General features: G+C 45.2%; 4 protein-coding genes across 4 annotated transcripts; 2 read left to right on the top strand and 2 right to left on the bottom strand.

The window, feature by feature from the left end:
- Positions 1-586: 586 nt before the first annotated feature.
- N7511_011368 (glycoside hydrolase family 71 protein) lies at positions 587-2,153 on the top strand (the record flags this gene model as incomplete). The annotated part of the gene is made up of 4 exons (XM_057133745.1): positions 587-721; positions 783-1,314; positions 1,389-1,611; positions 1,658-2,153. 4 exons carry the CDS (start codon positions 587-589, stop codon positions 2,151-2,153), a joined length of 1,386 nt encoding a protein of 461 aa, XP_056978702.1.
- A 1,731-nt stretch (positions 2,154-3,884) lies between these two features.
- N7511_011367 (ankyrin repeat domain-containing protein) lies at positions 3,885-4,859 on the bottom strand (the record flags this gene model as incomplete). Its single annotated transcript, XM_057133744.1, has 1 exon — positions 3,885-4,859. One exon carries the CDS (start codon positions 4,857-4,859, stop codon positions 3,885-3,887), a length of 975 nt encoding a protein of 324 aa, XP_056978701.1.
- Positions 4,860-13,604: 8,745 nt separating this feature from the next.
- N7511_011366 (uncharacterized protein) lies at positions 13,605-16,298 on the top strand (the record flags this gene model as incomplete). Its single annotated transcript, XM_057133743.1, has 4 exons — positions 13,605-14,162; positions 14,223-14,939; positions 14,995-15,751; positions 15,799-16,298. The coding sequence occupies 4 exons, from the start codon at positions 13,605-13,607 to the stop codon at positions 16,296-16,298; spliced, it is 2,532 nt and encodes an 843-aa protein (XP_056978700.1).
- Positions 16,299-20,513: 4,215 nt separating this feature from the next.
- N7511_011365 (ankyrin repeat protein) lies at positions 20,514-21,468 on the bottom strand (the record flags this gene model as incomplete). Its single annotated transcript, XM_057133742.1, has 4 exons — positions 20,514-20,536; positions 20,577-20,964; positions 21,116-21,194; positions 21,452-21,468. 4 exons carry the CDS (start codon positions 21,466-21,468, stop codon positions 20,514-20,516), a joined length of 507 nt encoding a protein of 168 aa, XP_056978699.1.
- Positions 21,469-25,864: the final 4,396 nt, after the last annotated feature.

Raw genomic sequence — 25,864 nt, 5'->3', positions numbered from 1 at the left:
CAGCAGCTAGTTATGGAGCCTCCATTGGCTATTTTATGACTTTTTTTGGTTTAGTTGGTTTCTAGCGCAAAGCATCCACGGACAGAATAGATTGCTCCACGTTTCTCTGGAAGCCCTGGATCACGTGGCGCAAGAAATATGGATTCGAATGTGATCAATACTTATACGCGAACATCATGGGAGAATTGCAAGTTTTTAATTACAAAGGTATTTATTTAGGGCGAGACTGATAGTCACACGCCAAGCGCACTTTAATTTCGATTAGACCATCATCAAAACAACACGATATATTTGTGTACTTGATCGATATAGCTTCAATGCCGAAGATGCCTCACACAAGAATAGCACAAATAAACCTAGTTGCTGCACTGTATTGTGAATATGAGAACCGATTGCGCTTTATTTCGTCAAGCTCGGTTATTTGTCTGCCCCGTAGATCCTATGTCCGATACAGAATTAAAACCCCAAAGTCGCTATCATAGTCTTTATATTTCGATCAGTAACTCTGAAAGACGGTGCATTGGACTAATCCCCTCCACCCTCCGATATCAAAGCAAGAGGGGTCACTAGGCCTCAGTAGAGCAAGATGAATTCCATCCCCATTTTGCTTTCCATGACTGTCACAGTGGTTGTATGGGTCATTTCATGGGCTGGTACAGTCAACAGCGCTCTGTTAGTCACGAAACAAAGCACTAGCCGTCTTGTGTTCGCCCATTTCATGGTATGCTCATGCTAGTATGAGAAATGTGCTAAAAATGAGTATGTTAATGACTTCTCAACAGATTGGAGCAACTCGTAATCGGAAAAGTGCATCTGAATATGACGAGGACATGCGACGCGCAAGATCACTGGGTATTGATGCCTTTGCGTTGAATATTGGGGTGGATCCGTACACAAACCAGCAACTCGAGCTTGCTTATGAATCAGCTGCACAGAACATGATGCAAGTCTTCATTTCTTTTGATTTCAATTGGTGGCAAACGGAGCAAACCACCGAGATCGGTCAGACAATTGCTATGTTCGCTACCAGACCTGCTCAGCTAATTGTGGACAACAAAGTTTTTGCATCAACCTTTGCCGGTGACGGGTTGGACGTGGCAGCATTAAGAACAGCAGCTGGAATTCCGATTTTCTTTGCTCCTAATTTTCACCTCGCTTTTGGAACCGACATCTCAGCCGTTGATGGCCTCTTCAACTGGATGGCTTGGCCCCATAGCGGAGGAAACAAAGCACCGACACGTCACAGCAATATTTCTGTCTCGGATGGAGATCAGGTATACATCAATGCACTTGCAGGACGAGCCTACGTCGCCCGTAAGAGATTATTTCCATGGCCCACATTATCTCGCTTATTTGTCATCCACCTTTATCTGACTTCTGGAAAGCAGTGTCCCCGTGGTTTTTTACCCACTTTGGGCCCGAGGTACCATATAGCAAGAACTGGGTGTTCCCTTCAGATCTGCTATGGTATGATCGCTGGCATGAAATATTGACCATGGGGCCTCGTTTTATTGAAATTGTGACATGGAATGACTATGGCGAGTCCCACTATACTGGGCCCTTGCATTCTCCCCATACTGATGATGGAGCTTCAAAGTGGGTCAATGACATGTATGCATACTCTTAGAATAATATGCCGCCTCTCTAACATACGCAGGCCACACGATGGATGGTTAGAGATGGCAAAGCCGTTTATCGCAGCATTTAAAGCAGGCGCATCTTCTCCAGACAAATACATCACTTCTGATCAATTGTTCTACTGGTATCGCCCTACATTGCGGAATCAGAACTGCGACATAACAGATACGTGTACGGCTCCAGCTATTAACAATAGCGGGAATTACTTCTTAGGCCGGCCTGACGGTTGGAATTCCATGCAGGATTCTGTCTTCGTGGTCTCTTTATTGCGAAGCCCCGCATTAGTGCAGATCAACTCCGGCGGTAGGGCGTACCATTATAATGCTCCAGCAGGGAGCTTTGCCCGAGCGGTATCGATGTATACCGGAGAACAATCGTTCTCTGTTTATCGTAACGGGCAGGCAATTCTTGAAGGGACCAGCCTCAAACCAATCATCAACGGTTGTGTCTGTGGCTTATATAATTTCAACGCTTATGGTAAGACCTTTGCCAAAGGCCACATATTCGAATTCTGAGCATCATTTTTGATATATTGATTACAGTTGGCAGTCTCCCCCCAAATATCATCAATTCTCTACAGCCGGACGGCCTGATCTCCTTTTCTCATGGATTGCATGTTCAAACTTGCGAGGCCACACCTTCACTTAAAAGCTTGGCTCACCCTCCATCCGCGTCTTCAGCATATAAAATGCCCACAGAACAGACTTGTAGCACAAGCAATCTCTGGAGAGCTTCATCGACTGCTTATGCTATTCCACCAACAAAATCAACATAAAACAAGCGTATTCCTTGTGTCAATGAGATAATCATAGTCTAGCATGAAGCTTTATATGTTTGCAAAAGGATGCTTTCGTCCCACAAAGTGCATAGTAGTATGTTGAGTTCCATTATGGGCAATGCTTTGTCCCGTGAGAAGTGATCTCATGGAGAACATGAATCGTTTTTGAAGACGAAGGCTTCAGGTATATATTTTTTCCTGGAAAGAAGCATGATCGCGTGAAGTGATCTGGCCCTAGCTTCCTCACGAAATTATCATGGTATGATAAAAGTAGTCAAAGTATGAGTTCCTATATCATGCCCCCCGGATAGTAACAAACTGATCCTACATTCTTATCGCATTTTGAGGGCGCTGGCACAAAAGAAGGAGAATCTTAATGGTTAAGATCTGGCCTTTTTATTTGCGATGGTAACACACGGTATGCATGTATACGTAGGCATGGGGCTGTTGTGCTTACTTACCTGCGGGGTTGGGGCACAGTGCTATTCGTTGATTGAAATTTTGCATTGTTGACTAAAATTGAAATAGTGTAATTTTTTTTGCTCTATGACATGTGCGCGTTACAGATATATATCTAGTGTTTATATACATGGCAGCTTTGGAGGAAGGGGTTGATTACTGCGTCGGAATTTGGTCAATCAGGCCCCAGTGAAACGAAACACAGGGGCGAGATTCAGATCAAAATTTGGGCCAACGCGATACGAATTAGGCAGATTAAAGCGCACTAAATTAGTCCGTTGGAGCCCCAGAACACTGAGTTACAATAAATAGACCGTGAATACCCCACATCCCCTTTCACCGCAATACCGGAAACGATAAAGGAATATGATGAAACAGAGAACTCTAAGTAGACCCAAAAAAAGCAGAACATACACTTAGAAGTGCTCTGATGTTGTGTGACTTGGAATGTCTTTAGTTTAAAAACTGCTCAGTATAATTATTGGAATCTTGTCTATACAGACTGTTCTAAATGCGACTGTCTATCCTATTAACGCAATCACGTTTGGTAGTGGCCGTAACTGATTATCGCAGAGTGAAAGCCACCGCAAATCTAAGTGGCTGGCAAATTGCTCGTAGAGTTAAAGATTGGAGATTTTACACAAGTTTATTGGGTTGGGTTGCCTGACGTTATTTTAGCGAACGAAATTACAAGTTTTCCTAGATGCTCATCTCGCCTCCGATATTTTTTCTCCCTCAAGATCTATTGAAATGCAAATTAAGCAGATAAACGAGCAAATTTAGGGCTATATGACAGTTATCTGGAAGTGACACGAAAGAAAAAGGAAAATGAGATAAAGAATGGAAGAGAAAGAGAGATGAAAGTAAGCTTTAAGTTACATAGGCATAGTGACATAATCTTATAGTAATTTCAGAAAGAGCGTTCAAAGAGTTCGATGATGACGGCATCGTGATGCGAAACTATGCTACGAGGATTTGCAGCTTAAGATTCTTGAACAAGAGTGGGCCACTATCTTCCAATACATTTAATTTCTTCCACATCAGCCCCATGCTCGAGAAGAAGTTGTACCATTTCCCTGTCACTATTCAACATGGCCCACATTAGAGCTGTTTGGCCATTACCATCGGCTTCGCTCGCGCGCGCTCCATTCCGAAGAAGCACAGTAGCCATGGAAATATTGCGATGAATGACCGCCCAGATGAGAGGCGCCCGGCGGTCCGGTTTTGTCTGATCAATTTCAGCGCCGTTGCTAAGCAGTAACCGGACCATATCCACGTTGCCCATCATCACAGCCCAGACGAGCGGTGAGCGCTCTTCTTCATTTCCAATTGAATGAAAAGTGGCCCTTTTGTTATATGAGATCAGGAGGTTTGCAGTTGCAATATCATCCGAAACAACGGCCCAGGCGAGAGGCCGATGGCCTTGGCCATCAGGTTGCTCTACGTCACATCCGTGTTCTAGCAATGCTGTAATAAGATCGAGCTGACCGCTCATGATGGCCAAAATTAGTGGGGTGAGGCCATGTCGAACAAGCTGGTGTGGGTCTGCTCCTCTTTTCAGCAGCACGCGTGCTAGATTTGGCTTTTGGCGCTTGATTGCCCAGAAAAGGACGCTTTCACCACAGGCATTTGGCACGTTGACATCTGCTCCTGCGTCCAACAAGAGTTGCAAAGATTCCTCGTTCTGATATCGGGCAGCAATTATTGAGGGGGTATCACTTTGTCGGTTCTCTGGCGCATTCAACAATTCTTTGTGCTGCAAATTCCTCGTTAGAAACCAAATTAGTTTCTTGTAATTCTTCATAGCCGCGTAGTGTAAGACCGTCATATGAGCAGCGTCTCTTACTCGGATATCGACATACTCCGACCTTACAAGAAACTCCACCGACGAAATTTCAGGTTCACGGATGATGATTTGGAGAAGCTTGCATCCACGAAGTAGCGGCATGATGATACTCCGCATGTATGTGCCGGTGGCACCCATTGCCTGAAGATCTCTAACTGCGAGCCTTTTTGATATGAGGAACCAGATCTCCGCCGGAATTCGGTCTATTGTTTTGTGAGATCTGATAATCATTGTTTGAGAAACCAGTGGTTCGGAAGTTGCTTAAAGCAAGCAAACGGATCTGTATCTTTTATACCACAGATGCAAGTGAGCCATTCTGACCCATTGACTCGTTTGTCCTTTTGTTTGTTGCTATTGTCATGATTGTTCTACAATATAGCGATATTGAATTGTATAACTTATCATGTTCCTTTGTCGTTCTTTCTAGATAGATCAAACATTACCTGGATTTTTCGGTGGTTAGTCGGCGAAAAACATCTAAACGCATGCACCAGGCGGACTGGCCGTTTAAAAAAGTACATAATCAAGATCACCATGCGTTTAAAGGAGTAGGCAGCTCTTGTGGGGGTGACTTTATCTAAGGGAGAGATATCATGGCAGCAGGAGAAAAGGATATAAATTTAGAAGCTAAAATTCTCAGACATTTCAACGATAGAGGAGAATGGGGTATTTCAGAGAACACCTCCAGAGCCAAGAGGCGTAATTAATTAAGTCTTGTAAGATCTCTTCAAATAGAAGTGAAGTCCTGTGCCACCAGTCAGCTTTGTAATGCCGATGGCTCCTAACACACAGTTGGTCTATTGTAAAACTGAGCTTTAACTACACAAAAAGAAATTACAGTTGTTTTAGCATACAATGATCCAAAATGCACTTAGCCGGTCAAATAGAACACTTTATCGTGCGTCAGAAACGTCATTTCTGGATTCGATCCAAGGATATATTAAAAGATTTGACATATCAAAGGGCTTTTTTTAGCAAAATAGCTGAAGCCACCTGTGATCCGAATATTTGCGTTATGGCAACATCAGATCTCACGCACGATTTGGCCAAATAGGCATTGATAGACAAACACATCGAAAGAGGCATTTTGTGCAGCGTATCGTATATTTATAGTGATCCTCCGAAAATGGAACAAGTCGGTTATTGTCGCTACAAACCAGAGATCTCGGTGAGTTACACTACGGTAAGAGGCAGTTAAGCTTTATAGACTGTGACCATTTCCAAACTCATGCTCAAATTAGCCCCAAGGCGCACTATTGTAGGTTTATAAAGAGGAGCTGGTACCATGTAATGCCCTGGATAGCTGGAACCTGTGTTACATATCACAATGATCAATAAAGCACTCTTTGGGCTTGTTATCACTTTGACTGGCGTGTTATGGAAGGCCGACAATAGCATTACGAAAAACAAAAGCATGGTTTCACGGAACTTTCTTCTCATAAACATTGGATTAAGCGTAATCCTCAGCGCTATGTCAGATCACACTACCGGCTGGATTCCTGGATCTGAGACTTTTCTCAAAACGGTGTCTACTGTCTTCGTTCACTTTGCAATGGTTGAAATGATCGCTGTCGCTGTTCAGGCTGGAATTCAGTACGAGACCAGGGGATTGCTCTACATACTGGGCAAGATTATGTTGATTTTGACTTATCCCCAACTCAAGGTAGTTTGGTTGCGAATTTTATACCCGACAGTGGCACCATGGTGTATTATGCTTAGCCATAAGACTGGAAATCCCTTTGAGTGGCTTTCTTAATAATTTGAGAATGAGTTGGCTATTCATATTTCCTGTATCTGGTCTCAACGCGTTTTCACAGACACAGACAGATTGGTTACCTGCTTATTCCAAAGGCAAGCTGTCTTTTCTTTTTCTGGAAACCAAAATACAGGAAGAGCCGAGCGTATATGCATTCAAAAGCAAGTTTCAACCAATTCCAGCTAAGTCAGTAGTGCCAAGCATCCAAGAAAGAGACGAGATATATTCAAAACAGTAAAGGGAACGCATAATTGTTTATTGTTCGACTGGAAGTTGTCAAATATTGTGACTATGGCACGTCCTGGGATCATACTCATTTCAAAGCATCTATCACCACATTTTTTATACTCTAATCTCGTCGTTATCCGTAATCAACCGTTGAAATATTCTTTTGCCTGTAGGACAGATGGCCTGATTTTTATGAAGGTGGAATGCATCGATATAAGCGAGGTCCGGTCGTATTATCAGTTCATCCTTTAATGTTAGACAAGATGAGTTTGAATTAGCAATTTGTGGCTTGTTCTTGATACTTTGCTCTTGATTTCTCCTTCGTTCCCTTTACGTTGTTTGTGCCTCTTTCTAGAGTAGCGATCGTGGTACAAAACTGCAAGAACAAACTATGATCAAGTTCGTCAAGTTTTACAAACCCGACTGCACGAAAATAGCATACGGCACCCAAGCTATAACTTGATGAAACTTCTGAGCCAGCAAGATTCGGACCCCATATTTTTATTTTGTCGACTACATTTGAAGAGGATATCTATTCTGTGTATACGAGCGGTTACTTACTGGCTCTAGAACTGTGATTCGAAGCACTTAAAATTATCAACGTCATGTGCTCATGAACAATTGATCATTTTCAATCTGATTGGAGTTGGATGGCACATCCCATACAGTCAACTTGAGGTCAAAGATGTGTGCAGCCTGATTGAAGCGGCATTACAGTTCTTGGCGGCTTTACTCTCGGGCTTCTGCTTTAGCATTTGATGGATCGATATGCACCGACTCGGGAGCAGAAGCGCCAGAGAAGCATAAATCACAGTACCTCAACGATGGTGTTAGATATATCGCTGCACTGCGGTCATATGGATGGCTTATATTACACATGTTCCCAACAAGTGGTAGTTATTGCAGACTCTGGCTTGTTTTGCACGAAAATTTTGTTCGTTGGAGGCATCTCATGACGAGCAAAGGGATGTATCTGTGGTACGTACCCCAGTTGACGTGTCATTCTACAAGTACCATGGCAGTCAATTCTTTGCTGACCTCTTCGCTGACCTCGGAAAAACTGTATACGTCAAGCCAGTGTGACAAAATAAACACGCGGTCGATATCTTAGAGCTTCGCTCCTTGTCCTCACTCTCGTGCTTTGCGTAAGGTGAGCAAGAAGATCGTTCCTAATTTGCCGAGCTTAGTACTGTCATGAGGACCACTTACGACGAATAAACCGTTCAGATATCGTCATTGGCTCGTACGTAGCAGGAATAAATAACAAAGAAGAACTAAGTAAAAAAGGGTGAGGCGGGACTCGGTGTGGTAGACTGATTAGCAAGAGGTTTGCGATAAAAAATTAAGGACTCAGCTTTGCAACTTTTGTGATTCTTTCAGTACGAGACCTGGCTTATGATTCTAGTCACGAGATAATTATTCATTGTTTTCCGTCATGTCACAGCACGTAGGCAATGATGGCGCGAACCCGAGGCAACGTGTGATCATTTTGACTACGTGTGATTGCACGCAAACATAATGTCATGCTGCACTATAATGTAGCGCCATTCGCGCCACAAGAACTACCTCATCGCTGTCTTAATCATCACCATCATCGCAATAATTCCTCTGATTCTCAATTTGGGTCTCGGAAAGTCGTCGACGGCAAAGCGGACAAGTATCGCTTACTCTGCGCCTTTGGTAGATACACTCCCGGTGGAACGAATGCGAGCAGGCAAGGATTGTGACCTTCTCGCCTAATCCAAACGGATTCCAACAAATTGTACAGCCTTTGGAGTTATCGGGGTTACAGCGTAACATTGGCAAAACAACTCAAGAGCTCATTGCCATACCGCCCGGAAGTAATCCCTACTTAAAGCATTCATTTCATAATACTTCCTAGAATAATTCAAATTTGCCCTGTCCAAAATGAGATCTGGCACAATACACTCATCTCTGTCATGAACTGTTGAGAGCTAAATGAACCGAATGTGAGAGGTAACTTAATGCAAGTCCTATATTAGCCGTAACGAGCTGAATTGACCGGCTAAAACGGAAGATTTTCCAGTACTTGATCCGCTTTTTGTCTCATATCTTTGAAAAACAAACTTAAATTAGCCTGAGATTGTGATAGTGAGATTAAAACTGTAGGTATGTTCAATTCAGTGTTAATTAAGCGCCTGGAGAGCTTCAGCGTAGTTTCTGAGCTCCCTGTCTTATACAATATGTGACCGCCTTCTAGTATCCCAAATCATGCCACACCCAAATCCGGCAATATTTGCCAAGTCGTAGGAATTGCTAGGCTACGCTTGCGTGGGTCTTGCAAATATAAGACTAGAGGCCTTTTGGACCAGTTCTTATCGCTATTAGACTAGCACATGCCCTTTGATGTTTTGGAAGAAACCTTGCAATTATCACCAAATATATGAGCAAGCGCGTATTTTAAATATCAAACACAGAGTGAGAAACAGAAATCAAGCTCGTCTTGAAACAGCCATGATTCGTTCTCTGTACTATTAGCTCACAGGGGAGACAGAAACAATAAAGACGACTTCGTAGTTGGAAAAGGAATACGCGGGGAAGTTAGCTGTCCACCCAATATTGGGGTTGACTAAATGCAATGATGTGAAAATAGAAGACCAAACACCGCCGTACCGATTCAGGTACAAACAAACAAACAAACAATTCATTGACGCCCGGCGGCTGAGCCGAAAGGGCAACTATCACTGATCTACTGTACATGTCCATCTGTATATGCTGTATCTCCTGAAAGCCCATACATAAAATCTTATAACATGTGTCATTTCCAGAAAGCAGTGTCGCAGCGAGTTTCTCGTGGGTTAGTAAGTGGGTTAGTAGGCTGGCTTGAAGGCGCTTCTCCAAGTGTTCAACATCCTATCTTCGGCAGTTGAAGCGCGTCTACCATGTGTAGCACGAGGTGGTGGGTAAGTAGGGTAGGAAGAAGGGGGTGGGGGTTATGTTGGTCGATATGTTCAAGTGGCCTCGAGTCGGCCCGTCGCAATGGCGAAACGTATGGAGGCCCGTACTGCCTCTAAGTTTGGCGTCCACTTCTGATCATCAGAAGGCTGTTTTCCGCCCAGGAAGAAGGATATGTTTCCTCGGTGAGTCTGTGTGCATTGTAACGTTGGGAAGATTGTGACCATACCCTCGAAGTTCCTTCTGCAAAGCTCGAGTTACTGCTCCAAATGACCCACGGTCACTCGACTTCCATTCATTTGGTAAAATTGAGCGAGGCTTTTTAAACTCTCCAATGATAGCCGTGCGACTCAGTGATAGATTGGAATGAGGCATCACCATCTGAAAATCTATATTATGGGCAGCTCCTTGGGTGCTAGATTCGGATCTCTGATTCATTAAAGCACCGCCCTCTTGAAGCGGAAATTCGGGGCTCTGATATGTAGAGGCCGTTGGGCCCGAAAAAGCCAAAGCGACCGGCGGTATTATATCTTGATAGAAAACCCGCACTACATCCGCCTCATTTTCCATATACTGTGGAGTATTATTGGGACGATGAGCGGGAGTTGCAAGACCTATACGGTCGGCCATTGAAGGTGTTCTCTGGTCAGGACCTAGAAACGAGTGAACATCTTCAAAACTGGCGGGCCCTTGCCTTGGTCCATGGTAAATAATATGTTCAAATCTCGGAAATTCATCTGTCCACCGTTTGGTGCTGGTTGAAGTTTCGTTATCACCCCATACAGGTGGAGGTGTATGCGTCAGGAGACTTGTACAGTCGGCATGTCGGCGACTTTTCAATGCGAACAGAGAGAAGCTAGAGGAACGGCGGAGACTAGACATGGAATAGCGGTCTAGAAGGGACTCCTGCGAGATGGTGAGTTCAGCAAAAGGAGGAACGAGCCGTATGAATATTTATAGATCGGGGAATTAACTCGGAGCGCTTTGGGGCTTTCAGGGCTCGGGCGTTCGGGGAAGGGGGAACTTGTTTTGGTACAAGCCAATGATTTGGCTAGTGTAGACGCTGAAGAAACGTGTCTAATGGAAGTTTGAGGCGTGGGGGACAACAGGCTGAAGTCTTCAATTTCTTGATTGTGGCTATCAAGCCAAAGGTAGTGGACATCTTGCATTACACAAAAAGGTGAGAAACAGTTTGCAACAAAGCTCCGAAAATTCTGGCAAGTGGTGTAGATATCTCGTGCGGTAGCATCGCCAGGCGAATTCGCTTCAGTACCCATGTAGATCGTTGAGGTACTGTTTCTTCATGCTATGAGTTCGCGTATAAGCATACCAATCCCACTGAGGCCCGAACAAGCGCATACGCCTTGGATTTTTCCACATTTGATGCAAGAAAGCGCCTCAGAACAAGAGCCTGTAGGCCAGTCCCTTGCCGCTGGATACTGCCGATCACACAAGTTGGCGCTAAATGAAGCCAAGGCCGCCCTTGAAAAAGAACGTTACGCTTTTTTTAAAAAAACTTGAGCGGCATAGGAGAGCCGTTTCTTCCGAGTCCGTAAGATAACGCTCTTTTTCGGCTTTCTCTTTCTTCGACTGCCGCGCGTTGGCGCGATGCCAGAGGGTGGATGCTGGGACTTTAGTATACCCTGATTTAACAGACCATGTGATACATCCAGAAGAGTCTCTTAGTCTAGACAGAGATAGTGTTGCTGAGTCGCTAACACGTATGAATGGATTTGGTGTCACAGCGTCAAACACCGCGCGATGGGGAATGGCCTGAACGGGGAAGCTAGCAACAGTTTTTTTTAACTCGGAGAATAATAGTTCAGGGCCGAGAGCTTGTCGCCAAATTTGGGATCTGGCGGATCAAGGTATCTCCGAAAATGCAGTAATGTACTGTACTGTCACCGTACGTTGTCAGTAATATGACGTCGTACCTGACTCGTGAAAGATACCAGGATAAGTACCGACACACACACGATGGACGCGGATTTCCAAAAATTTTAATATGATGATATGTACATCTAACAGCTGAAGCAGCTTCTTGATGCTTGCTTTGCTTGGCAAATGGAGTAGAGAGGAGCATGAGGTGTCTACAACGTATGTGTGACCTGTTCGCGATCCAATCGAGTTTTGAGTGGTTAAGGTTCGCCGTTGTCACAGCCCCGCTTATCGACCTGAATCATGATGGAAACTCATTCATAGTAAAGAGCAGATAGTCAGACGAGCGTCTGAGAAATTTAGCGAACTGACTACCCAAGATGGTGGATTACTGTCGGTCGGCGAAGGAAGTACCTCTGCCATGTTTCGGCACGGTTACTTCGCTCGTTACGGTATACATACGTTACCCATGGAGTCTAGCCATGCCGGTTCGGAGTTGGGCCAGTACGCTCGCTTCTTTCCACGTTAGGCGATCATACAACTGCCGGGTGTGTTTGCCTGGCAGTGCGGCATCTACTCGTTTTGCGTGTCTTCCTATGCTCTCTGGTAGCTCACTGCTGGGGACTGCTTGGGAACGTGCGATGTTCAATGTTGTCGACTTCATCCTCGAGACGTGTTCTTGTGGGAGAGCATCTTCTTGTGTTGCAGTTCTGGCCTGTTCTTTAGCCAGACCTAACAGCTTGTTGTCTTCGGTAGTAGGGATCCAGTGGAATTTAATGCGGTTTCCATTCCTCCGCAACCTTCTCATCAACTTGTATATCTGACAAACAAGCTCCTGGCCAGACTGTCGTCGCGGGTTACTTAGCGTGAGCGCCGCCGCCTTGTTGCTTGTGAGCAAGGTAGTCCTGTAGTCCTTGATTCCCACTATCATTTTCAACACATCTGCCATGGCTGCCAGCTCCACAGAGAACGGGGCAGATGCTTACAGTACCGGCCACGGGGGAGATAGGAATAAAACCCCGAAGATAGCTAAAGACGGGGGATCAGTTTAACGGACTCTACATCGCATTGGTAATGAATCTCTGAGAGCAAATGATGGGTCATGCTCTTATCTACAGCATGTTCTCTTTAACGGCCCAATCACTACCTGTCGCCTAGGCCTGGCTTCGAACCGCCCATAGGTTCCAAATCCTAGAACCTGAACCTAACCTCAAGAGGTTAGGTTCCAAACTTTTTAACCTGGACCTGACCTCAACCTCAAGGAGGGTCGTTGAGGTTCAACCTCAAGAACCTACATGAACCTGCATATGCATTATTCTTCGACGCCTTTCCTCTTTTGGCTGGATAAAAGTGATGATTCATCTCTGATTTTTACAGCTGTTTTGTTGACCTGGCGGAATTCGACTGATTACTCTGTCAACGTGGTGAATTATGGACACGCAATTGTTCAAAAGTAAACAGAAGGCATGGCCATTGATAAATTACAAGTAATATTCGATGATAGCGACGTGGTAGGTAGTTGGTAGAGATCATCGGCGAAATTGCATGTCAAGATGCAGATATATATATTCTGAACACTGTAACCTTATGTATTTTGACCAGCAGAACTATATGATATCGAGAAAACCACTAAAATATAGATGAAATCCCTTCATTTTTATACCAAACAAATTGTTATACCTCCCTCTATGAATTTGTCGCAAAGGATTCGGGTTATAATTATCTACATCTGTCGTGAATCCAGTTCAAAGGTTCTTATGATTGGACTTAGCCATTTGGAACAAGACGATTTTCCTAACCTAAGATTAACCTCCAGGTTCTACGCGGGTAAGTTAGGTTAAGTTCTAGGTTCTATACGGATACATGAGGTTAACTTTCAGGTTCTATGCGGGTAAGCGAGGTTCTCTTCTAAAATGATCCACTATAATAGCCAATCAGACACGGGTCGGTAGATACAAAAGATGATAGATCAATTCTAGTACGCAGAACAGGGTCAAACGGATCTCCCAAGAATATCGCGTATCTTTTCGAAAGAATTAATAAGTTAGTTCCTTATTCTCTAACTCCTCAGTGATCATTTCATCTACAACTTTACTAAATCTATTATGTCTCAGCCCTCCGGCGTCTACGCATCGTCTAGCTTCGATACTATAGACGGTTTACCATTAGAAGCGCTCCAATACCTTCTCCCGGACGATTCCCTGTCCCAGAGCGGTAGCCAGAGCCAAGTACTATCCGAAAGCCAGCTTGATTCAGTTCTAGACCTTCCGGACTATCGATCTCGCGTGGCACATCAGGCCCCAAGCACCCTACCGCGAATCAAGCCCGATCGCATCAACGAATTCATCGTCTGTACGCCAGAAATGACGGCGGAATTCGTTAAGTGGTGGCTCGATACGGGCTATGGCAAGTCGAAGCGGATCAACTGGGATGGGAGCCTAACAAACCGTCGAGCAGAGTGCTGGAAAGGGTTCCAACAAGTTGCAAATGCTAAAGATGGCAAGCTAGGCGTTATGTGTAATAAGTGCCGCACAGTTCTCACGCATCCAGCTACGAATCATACTGGAACTTCATCGATGCAGAAACATCTCGATGGGCCAAGGTGCCGAAAGCAGCTACCGAAGAAAGGTGCTGGTAGTATCCGACAACTACTTAGTGACGCGGTATGTTCTAGAGGGTCTGAATCCTATATTGATATTAATGATGAATTCACTATCTTTTAGGCCGAGAAAAGACCAGCGCCTACCTTTACACAACAGGTATGGGAGCAGATGCTTCTTGATCTAATCACCACATCGAATTTACCCTTTCTATTTGTCGAGCATCAAACATTCCGTGACCTCTTCTCTTTCGCACGGCTAGCATCCGAACCACCTAGCTTTCCGTCAAGAAAGGTGATTCGCGAGCCCCTCCGGGGTTTCGTGCTACAGTATCAGCAGGAGACACTACAAATACTCCCACCTGGTGCAAAGCTATCACTTGCACTTGACTGTTGGACTTCACCATTTCAGGATGCGTTCATGGCTATCACAGGATACTTCCTGGACAAGGAATGGGAGTATCGCGAGGTCCTCCTTGGTTTTGAGCCACTTTCTGGAACTCATTCTGGCGTGAACCTTGGTAAAGTTGTTCTCCAAATTCTACAGAAGCATCAAATCACTAATCGTGTACTGGCGGTAACAACTGATAATGCGTCTAATAATAAGACGCTTATCACTGCGATTAATGATTCAATTCATGAACTACAGCTAAAGACGGATTCAACGATTATTCAAGTGCCCTGTCTTGCTCATGTTATTCAATTAAGTCTGGTTAAATTACTTGGTAAAATCAAGGCCTCGCCAAAAAATGAAAACACTGAATTGGAATGGTCCGAGGATCGTGTTCGATCACTGCGTGCGCGCCAGCAGAAGCGAGATATCACCGATACCCTGAACAAGGTAGGCTTCTATTGAATAACAGTCTCTATATTTAATACACTAACTATGATTATAGGTTCGAGGCCTTGCGGTTTTTATTAATGGAAGTCCTCAACGGAAAGAAGCATTTCTGAAACTCGAGTCCAATGGGCAAAAACTTATTCCAATCCAAGATGTTCGCACGCGATGGAATTCAACGTTTCTTATGCTCCGCCGGGCTAAAAGGCTTTCTACCACATTCGACGACTACTGTTCGCTCTATCACCAACCCCATTTTGCATTGAGTGCGGAGGGGTGGCGGCAGATTGACTATCTACTTTATATACTCCAGCCCTTTTTCACATACACCACACTAGTCTGCCAGACTAATGACTCGAGTATTCACCTTGTCTTTAGTATTTACAACAGACTCTTTGATCATCTCGAAAGATCGATGCGTCAGCTTCGTCGAAAGAAGATTGCCTGGAAACAGCTTATGCTTTCCTCCCTTGAGGCTGCAAAAGATAAACTGTCAAAGTACTATAGTATGACGGATCTTGTTGAAGGTGATCTCTATGCGATTGGAACGATCCTAGATCCGTCTAATAAAATGGAGTTCTTTTCAACAAGTGATTGGGCCCCAGATGACACAGGAAAAGACTACAAAAAGGAATACCGTCAGAGTCTCCAGTCTCTTTTCGAGAAATACCGTCTACGTGCACCATCAAATATATCACCGTCGGATGGTGTATCGGTCCCAGCCAAATCAGCGCTCGAGAGGATTCTTAAGGGCGATTCTTTACTGCGATCAACCAGTCCGTATCAGGATGAGCTTACCAAGTACCTCCAGAGTGGTAAGTGAGTAAGCCGCCGGTATGAATCATAATACTGATATTTTTAGCCACCGTTAATGAATCCGCTCAGATCTTCTGGAGAAACCACGAGAGGGAGTTCCCTATTCTTGCAAGCATTACTCGTGATGTGATGTCCATCCCAGCGACTGGTGCCGGTGTTGAGCGACTTTTCAACTCTGCCCGGGACATTTGCCACTATCGCCGGGGGTCGTTGAGCCCAGAGACTATCCGCGATATCATGTTATACATGTGTACAACAAGATTTGATACGAAGGAGGAGCAGCGGCAGGTTCTCCAAGAGTATCTTTCAGAGCAAGAGATCGCAGCTTCGTCCGAAGAGCTTCATATTGAAACACATTGTGCCGAAGCTATCAGTGATACTGAGGAAGACATGGAGATGCACCTTAACACCCCGGCCGTAGCACCACTCTCAGCGGTTGCCGCTGGAAAGCGGCCAGCTATCAATTCTGACGAGGAGGAAGACTCTGAGGCCGATGACGTTAAGGATCCAGAAGAGACCTCAGCATTACCATTACCTGATATGTAGCAGCGTGTATCAGGAAGAATGCGGAAAAGATCGAGACTCTTAGATGGGTATATAGTTTAACAGTTAGAGTCTTAAGAACCCTGTACTCTAGATATGATGTGAATTACTGATATTTAAAAGCCCTATTGAAGATAAAGCTATAACATACACTATTGGACATACAGTATCCTTTTGTAAGGCTATACAGTAATCAAATTTTGGTTAACAATTACAATGGAATACAGCCTGTTTCGACATAGTTTATGCAACTGGGCCCGAGTCACGTTTTTTAGCTGTTTGTCATGTTTGTTTAACCTGAGGTTCACCCGCGGGTGAACCTGATGAGGTTCGGTCCTCGGATGAAACCTCCCTCAGGTTCCAAACCCCAGAACCTGACCCGCCCAAATGGAGGTTCAGGTCAGGTTCTTCAGGTTCACCCGCGGGTAAGTGCCAGGCGACAGTGTCGCCTGATTTTCTTGGACGTCCGTTCTCATTTAAATCAACTTGATGGCCGTGCATGGACAGAAAAAATGCATGTACGCCCTTTAGTGATGCTAGGCAGACGTTTCTTACAAATCTGTGTTATGTGTATCCTGCAGAAAGGTGCCAGCCTAATCTTGGGTCTTGTTCCAGGAGTCATTTGCGATCTCCTCTACTCTAAGATGTCACGGTGACCTACCTAGATAGATATTAACAGGCTTTCCCAACACATTGGCTCAGATGGAGAATGTCAGGATGGCGTGCGATATCCATTGGGGCAAAGGGCTAGCTTCTTGTGGGTCAGACCGCAGACATCCACGCAAATCCACTATGATCTTCTCGTTGGTGGATAGCCGTTGGATATTGGGTCAGTGACACGATAAGATGCACATATAATAAACATGTGATGTACCCCCTCGATGTTCAAAATCTTTCCTTGGGCATACTCCTGCATACGCGTGCGTATTTGTCCCAACGATCCTCAGCGAAGGCCGAGGAACGACCAACTCCAAGATGTCATCCAGACGCTGCAAAAGCAACCAGTCTGCTTCTTCCATCAGTAGTTTCTCGTGTGAGGCTTCTGAGATATGTGGAAAAAAAGACATTTTTAGCAGCCGGCCACCCCTCAACTCCCTGTCCTCGCCAGGTCTCACACAACGGCCGATAATCAAAACAGAGCCAGGGGAAGCAAAACAGGCCCGGACGCAGCCCACAAATAAGGCACCGGTCGAAAGTACGCAATCGTTTGTCCTGAAGTGGCTTCAGAAGAGTGGGGGAGGTCAGGGATCCATTCCTGGTGTAGGTGGTCAGACCCATTGACTCATATCGCTTACGCTCAGCCGAGCATTTCATCCTCGTAGCCACCTCCCCATCGTCTCCATTTGCTCAATGGGAGGATCCAGATGTGATGGGGGTCTCAACGGGGATAGCAGATATTTTTGAGTATATCAGGGAGCAGTTAGGTGTATTCTGGATGGAGTGGGTGGAACTTCATATCACTGGATTCTCTCCCTCGCGCTTTCCACCGCGTCCTATCTGGGGACGAGTTGATACGTTTCATGAGGACGTTCGTTCGCATCTAATGGGGTGTGGTGATGATCTGGGTGCCGTGCGGGATGGGATCTTGCACCGCATTATGGTCTACAATACACCGTATATTCAAGTGATTATTCGGGTTCGCCCGCCACGGTTGATGTGGTTGGCTCCCAATACAGTTCCAAATGAGCCGCTAGGCGTCTAGCAGTATCTGATCTCTTGTAAAATTGCAATGTTCCTTCCGTATTCTTCGGTTCGTTTGCCGCCCGACCGCTTCGCATACACGAAAAAACACGAAGTTCATTCAGTCGCTGTGGGGGTTTAGCAAGAACGTCTCTCCTACCTATTCCCGAACTTGTCCCCTACCCGTGGGTATTGTTCACAAGTTCTTGTACCCACTTGGCTTCCTTCAAAAATTAGGTAATTTGCTTGGATGATAACTAATAATATGGCCATGCATATTCTACATGGTAGCCCTACATGCGGTTCAGAACCTGAGTTGAGGCATACAGCAGTGTTCATTCGGTGAAAAAGCCATGATAGCAGTTTAGATTATTTAAAAGCAAAAATATACATTATCTTTTGCCACTTTGTGGAAATGGGGGCAGAGGTTGGATGATTTAAATTGGCCAGTTGGTTGGCGATAGGCCAATTCAGAAACCAATACTTCAAAACTAATACTTCAATAAATCTAACATGAAGCGCAAAGTGAGGATGGTAGCTGAAAGTATTCATTAATGAATCTACAAAGCCACTTCCTGCAATGGGCTTGGAAGTGTGATCGTGCAGAACTGGCCAGTTGACTTGTCCTGGGAAACCGATCTCCAAACAATCACGGAAATGAATTACTACATTGGACCGCAGGGCTAGAATAGTAGCTCATAATATTGGTTAACAATTACACAAAGCCTCATCTTGTAATTGAGTTCGACATGCGATCGTGCAGAACTGGCCAGTTGACTCGTCTTGGGAAACCGATCTCCAAACAATCACGGAAATAAATTACTACATTGGACCGCAGGGCTAGAATAGTAGCTCATAATATTGGTTAACAACTACACAAAGCCTCATCTTGTAATTGAGTTCGACATGCGATCGTGCAGAACTGGCCAGTTGATTGGAGGAGGAAATCCCCGCATCAAAACTAACATTGAGGTAAATTGGAAACTGGAAACGGTCGAGTATCCAAAGTAACGGTCAGTCCAAGTATCGCATGGGTCATAGCGTAAGATCTTCTGGCTTCATTTGGGACTGACCTGTTTTATCGACAGTCTCGTATCGACGGTCCAAAGCGAGAGAGCAAGGAGCCTCGTGCCTTTCTACGTCCGACCCATCTCCTTCGACAATATCCAATGAGACGTGGGTACCTTGGAGGCTCAATTTCTTTCATTGCACATGTCATACATGGTCGGAGCCTCGGGCAAATAATTTCTAAAACCAGGCGTTCGGGACCAGGGCTTGTAACCACAACATATGGAATGCTAATGCTTGGAAATGCCATCAAGATGATCGATTGAGGTTAGGGGTGTCTGCGAAGAAATTGGGGTTGGAATAGAATGCCCTGCCTGTACACTCGACTTGATAATTTACTTTATTGACAGCTGGGGAATTGCGACTGTGTTTGTGTACTAGTTTCAGTAAAAAATACGAGGAGAAAAAGCAGGTAAGATCTTTCGAATGTGGACTTCAGCATGGGCTGAGAGTGGAAATGAGATAGCACCAAGAATCGGGCTTGCATTCCTTCCAGCTATAATCTCTAATATTTACTCAAATCTGCATCCACCAGATGGGCAAATATCACTCATCAGCCAGCTATCGGAGAGATTTCTAACTTTGTACCTTGTCATTAGTCGGCATAGCCATTAATATGTCCTTTGGGGCTTTGTTATAGCGAACAGTAGGACTAATTGATCTGCTCTCTGCGTCACGTTGCTTCAATATTTTACGCAATTCCAGCTGTCTGCATTAAGTAAGAAATATAAAATTTCTAGAGAGCGTAGAAAGAGCTTAGTAAGGTAGATCTTGAATTATTCTCAATGTGAAAACTGACTGATGGATAATGTATCGCCGTGCAGTGGTGTCTGAACGTCTCAAGTACGGATAAGCTCTTTATTCTTGCCTTCTTAAGTAATTTTATGCATTTTTGGCCCTTGTGCACCTCCAGTACGCAAGGAGCGTCTAAGGCTTGGCTCAGATGGCGTTTGATTGACCTTGGCTGGTTTGAATGGCTTGGATGGTTTGGAGTTCTTAGACGATTCGGAGATCGGGATTGGTTCGGGCTTCTCGACCGAATTGCTTCCATTGATTGTATTGGGGCTCGGGGGGCTGGCGCAGCCGAGAATCTTTCTTGACGTAAGCATAGATGCAACCAGAAGGTCAAGAGGAATGTAGACAATCCCATGATGCACGCCTCCATGGTTTCATGGAGCATAAAACTTGATAAAGAATGCTTCTTCAAATCGATTTGGAGAGGTACTCCCCCCATATATGCCCCGGGCTCACGCTGAATGGGAAACTACAATTGACTCACCGCTTAAAGTTGGCTCATTTGGCATGACGTTCAAATTTGGTATTTGATAAGGAGCTCCGAGTTTCACGGAATTAAGTGGTTTTTGTCAAAGTGTGTGACATTGTTGGGGCTGGTAACGTATTCCTGATACAACCATCGAAATTGATCAGGAATTTTCCGATGCCGAGGTGGATGTACTTCAGAGAGCCCCCCTATTGGGTGATGGCAGCCCAGTCTGCGATATGCCGCAGATGTGATGTCGTCTCCTGGCTTACATCTGTGTTGGACAGCTGTGAATTTCGGCTCCATGCCGGTGAAAGTCATGATGACCACCAGTGCCTGCATATCTCCGCGTATGACCTTCTGCAAGACATATGTCGGCAGGTCGCCCATGGCCTGGAGCTTCCTTGCACTCTTGGCATACACCAGCCCCACGAGGAACACATGGTACGGTTTTGCCCATGCCCGCAGTTGCTTCCTCTTGATCTCCTGGACCAGCTCCCGCAGCATAGGCAGGCTGTCCATACGGTTCAACGCCAGAAACTTGAGGTAGAGGGTCATCAATTCAAGGATCAGAGGAATGCGGATGGATAGGACCAGTCCCTTCGTGACCAGGTCCACAGCTCGCGTCGAATTCTTGAAGCGCGCATTCAGGACCTGCTCCTGGAACCCAAGTAGCTCTTTCACCCGTTCATCCAATGAATCCGTAGGCCCCCTCAGACAAGCAACTCCCAGAAGAGATGGTATCCACACGTGCTCCTTGCTGGAGTAGTTCCTCCGTAATTTCTTTCGAGTTCACCAAAATGGCTCGCACCAATGGGGTGTCCGTGTCGCTAGTTTCCCACTTGGTCTCGATGCAGGCACCGTGCTCGAGCAGCACCCTCACAACGTCTCTGTTTTGACCGATTAGTGATTTTGTAAAACAGTTAACATGCTTCGATCCTTGAAGTTGACACGTGCCCCATGTTCATTTCTCGGTGACCTCCGTTGACTGCCTAGTACAAAGTTGTCCGGCCGTAATTGTCCTTCCGCAAAATGAGACAGGTATGTGTGCCGAGTAAAATTTTGGCCTGGGGTACGTTTCCAAAGTATGCCGCGAGATGCAAAAGAGTGAAGGTGGGCGGGCTGCCGCCGTTCTTCTCCTGCTCACAGTAAACTTTCCACCATTCTGTTCGGATGGGAGAGTTCACTCGGAAGAATGGACGCGAGAATTCTGTCGCTGAATCAATCACATGAATAGCGTGGCTAAAATGCACCGGCCAGTACTGGCTGGCGTAAGATAAGAAGGGATCTATACCCGGCAGGATTATCCGGTTCAGCAAGGACCAAAAGGCAGCAGGTATTGAAAACGCTATTTCATTTCTGCAGGCAAATTATCGTCCATCCATCCTTATTGTGATGCTGTCTCCGAAAGCCAAGAAATTAGGAAGCCTTGCAAGACTGACCTGCGATGTTACTCATGGCATACCTACTATCGAACTCACGGACGAATGGCTGGCAGGTGCTGATCAAAGGAGATACACTAGAGTTGGTCTTATGATGAACCTAAAGCTTGGTGGGGAGAATCATGTGGTTTACGCATCCGATCTTGGCTTCTTGGCTAGCGGTAAAACCATGACAATGGGTATCAGTGTTGTCTATGCCAGATCAGTGTCCGAAGTAAATTGTTTCACTAAAGCAATATTCGCCGCATTTTAAGACTCTGGCCTTGCTTAGTGGCCTGTGGAGATTCGTTTGCAGCTCGGCAAAGAACCGCATATCCACAAGCTCGACAAGATGTTGGAATTTCAAATTCGGTCTTGGGCAAAAGAAAATTGGCAATAAGCTCCCGGAGGATATTGTGATCTATCGTAAGCTGACTTTTGGGAGCGAGCATGAGTCTTGGATTGAAAAGGAAATATCTATGATCATGGATACCTGTAGGGCTTCAAAGCTCTCGGTGAAAGACGACTTGCCCCGAATCGCTATAGTGCTCGTAGACGAGAACCATGGCGCACAGTTGGTCCCCACAGCAGATAGAGAAGGTCACTGCTCCGGTGGTTCGCTGGCTGATACTGTTGTTGATTGAGTTCTCACGGACATTCGCTACTGGGACCTTTTCCTTCAATCGCGAAACAATACGCAGCGCCCCAATCGACCGACTCGATACTTTGTGGTATTCGACGAGGCTATTCGCAGGCGGTCCGCCTCGGCCAATTTGCTGCAGAAGCTTACTAGTACTCTCTGCTACTTGTCTGGCGAGTCCACGCAGGCAACAAGTGCTTGCACTCCGGTGCGCCACGCTATTCAGGCTTGTGCTATGGTTCGATCATATTATCACCTGGCTGTTGTGTCTGGTCTGTTTATGCAAAGGTAACGCACCAGAAACTTCGACAGGCTAGTAACGACCAGCGCGTTGGAGATTCACCCCACTGTCCGGGACTATGTTCTATATATGATCTGTCGTGAATCTTCTAGCTATAACCATTGAAAATGAGAGTTTCTTAGCATATTACGTGATGTCACAATGAATCAGAATATGTTTTAAAGATTCATTACACATATTGCTCTTTCCAACAACAATGGCTTTGAGGAAAATTTCAGATTCCTTTCAGCATCCTTGAGCACTGAGTGTGCTTTCACCCGCGACCGGGCTAAGCCAAGCGCGTGCTTCTGAAAGAAAGGTATAGATCCAAGGGATCTTATCAACAGCGTTTCATATAATATTAATTGGAAAACAAGTAACAAATGCCTTTGTATCTTCCAGAGCTGGCTCAGTGATAGTAAGAAGGTTGCAAATATGAAGCTTGTGTACTGTAGAGCCAAATAACGATTTAGTGAGTTGTTAGGGCCGTTGACAGTGATATGACTATAGTCTTGAGCCACAGCGGGTTAAAAGAATACAGAGCAATACCATTGGCGCTGCAAGTATAGCAGCCTAGAGGCTTCAATCTGCACCGTAAAATCTGTTTACTAGAGACTCTGACAGACCAGACTGGATGATCATGCGAACAAAACGCGCCCGACCAGGATCGTTGTTAGTCGGGATCATGACTACTACATGTGGGAGACCACGCTTTCTATCATCATGGGGCACCAGCTGTTGGACTATAGCCTCGTTGGAGCTATGAAGAACTAAGAGGGGAACGCCCAGCTATCCACCAGCATATGTCAAAAGGGGCTCAGGACCCCCACATATGAGAAACTCACACAGAACGTTACTGAAAGGAGCCCACGGGATCTGATCTCGCTCAGTGCCCAATATTGGGGCAGAATTATGTATCCAACTTTTTCCCGAACCGAGGATGTGGTTCAGCAAAATAGACGTTGGTGGATACAATCTTCGAAGAATGGCAGAGGTGCACATAAAGTAGACCATGGATTTCAGCGTATATAGTAGATCGGTAGCGTTATATACCAGTAGTCCTGTGATATGAAACCTTTGGAAATAAACCGAACATAGTTGAAATATAGATTGAAGTCGCCAGGATACTTGTTTCATAAGCGTTCGCCAATTGGATTGATCGCAGTAGAAGCAGCAGGAGCGTTGCATCACAAAGAAACTTGCAATGGCTTCAGGTGATACTGGCCCCTTTTGAGAATTCACCAAAGTGTAATCGGCGTTATATTCAACAGCGCATGAAATTTTATATTTTGGATATAATTGGTTCCCTTCTTCTTGCTTCTTTCACTCTGACGCCTGAACACCCTATTTCCAATGACTATGCTGGGGACAAACATCGTTTGAAAATGTGATTGATAATCTAGCGTGAGGTTTGCTAATTTCAGGAAGTAGGCTCGTTCACCAAGACTGCTATCACTGGCAGGCCATATATATAGCTTTTGGTCTTGGACATTTTTTTGGTCACCGGCCGCTGGATATATGTTTAGATAAGTTTCATCAGGTAAAGAACGGCACTACCACGTTTGGGGATGACCCAGGGAGCAAAAAATAATTAACGGTCGTTACAGTGACAAATTCGCTAGAATTTGCTACAGTTTGGCTTCTTCCTCTCTGACCACCCTCGTCGAATGTCGAAGCAAAGTTAATGTTGCGTGGTATTACGCAAAAACCCCGAGACTCTTATCAGGCAGTGAGGACTTGCAAACCCTTCTTCATTCGACGACTAGATGACAAGAATCGGTCATCCTTTTATCAGTAGAAGCGGATGATGAAATATCATTCAGATGGGCCAAAAGGGCATAACACCTGCTTACGGAAACAAGTAGAAAGCTCAGTTGAGGTCGGTACTTAAATAAACCTCCCACAGTGTGCCTCATAGTCCGGATTCGATCTTTTCTCAACCAGCGGAAAAGAATCAGTGATTTACATCAAACCTGATTATGCCACAGACATCAGATCAAGAGCAACAGCCACTATCTATCCAGCTCACAAGTCCTATTATTTCATCCCTAAGACCAAATATCCGGACCCGAGTGTCATTGTTATTACAGCAAGAGTCAAAATCCGAAAAATATGACGCATTACTGCCGTTGCATCAATATTCGACATTGCTCGAAAGTTTTCCGACTGCGTTCCACTCATTCAGACAGAATCCAACATCAGGAGAAGATCCATCACCAACGGAAACTTATATCCCTACCACGTCAAGCTCAGGACGACAAGCATCAATATTCACGGGGCACCATATCCCACAAACTCGTATATCAACTGCGCCGCAGTCAAGGCAACCGAAGTCTCCCTTAATACGACATCACACGTCGGACCAATTACACCATGATCTAACATCGCACAGAGATGATGTGGTACTAAATCCGAGCTCCAAAACGCCACAGGAATTACAACGAGAGTCATTATTCCCGAAGGGCGATATATCATGGTTGTCGCGACATGATTCAACATCAAGCCAAGACACTTTTTCATCAAATTCTGCACTGACTACTCCACTGTCATTACGATGCGGATTTACCCCAACAAAAGAATACTCGCAGCCAACAATCTTCTATTTGACTAGCGTCCCCTCTCAAGTAATATTCCCCAGCGACCAGGAATCGATTACCTCGGAAAATTTCCTTATAAATGCTCTACCCACAACGAGTGAACCAAAGAGCATATCTCTCTCATCCGCGCGTGATCTTATCAAGGGAAAAATTTCTCCAGTAACCTCCCTGTCCTCTACCCAAGAAGCAATCACGCGGCACAGCGAACTACACCACGATCTATCCGAGGTCAGAAAGCTTCAGACCGTATCCCCTGGAGAGGCTGGAAACCTTTACATTGGGATCGCCGATTCTTCGACAAGTAATTTGATCCCCTTCACTGGGGGCCAATCCTCCACAACACTTCTCCCGATAAGAAGCGAAGGGACAAGTTCACTTTCAACAAGACGAACAGACAACGCCAAAGTTGTATACCAAGCTGCGGTGCTTGATACTAGAACGAAGAGCTCCTTTCTCTTGCAATCGACGCCATACCTAGAAAGTCCAGAAGGCATCGCAACAAATTCCAAGCATTTATCTCTAAAGTACTGCCTTCCACCAAATCGCAAGATGCTATCTCAGCTAATCACTGTCATCCACAGCATCTTCACAGCTGCATCCATAATCACTTCCAGTGCAAAAT

The sequence above is a fragment of the Penicillium nucicola genome (genome assembly GCF_028828085.1).
Source record: "Penicillium nucicola strain IBT 29836 chromosome Unknown utg000013l, whole genome shotgun sequence".
NCBI classification, from domain to species: Eukaryota; Fungi; Ascomycota; class Eurotiomycetes; order Eurotiales; family Aspergillaceae; genus Penicillium; species Penicillium nucicola.
The sequence above is the reverse complement of the archived record's forward strand: the minus strand, read 5'-3'. Positions and strand labels throughout refer to the sequence as shown.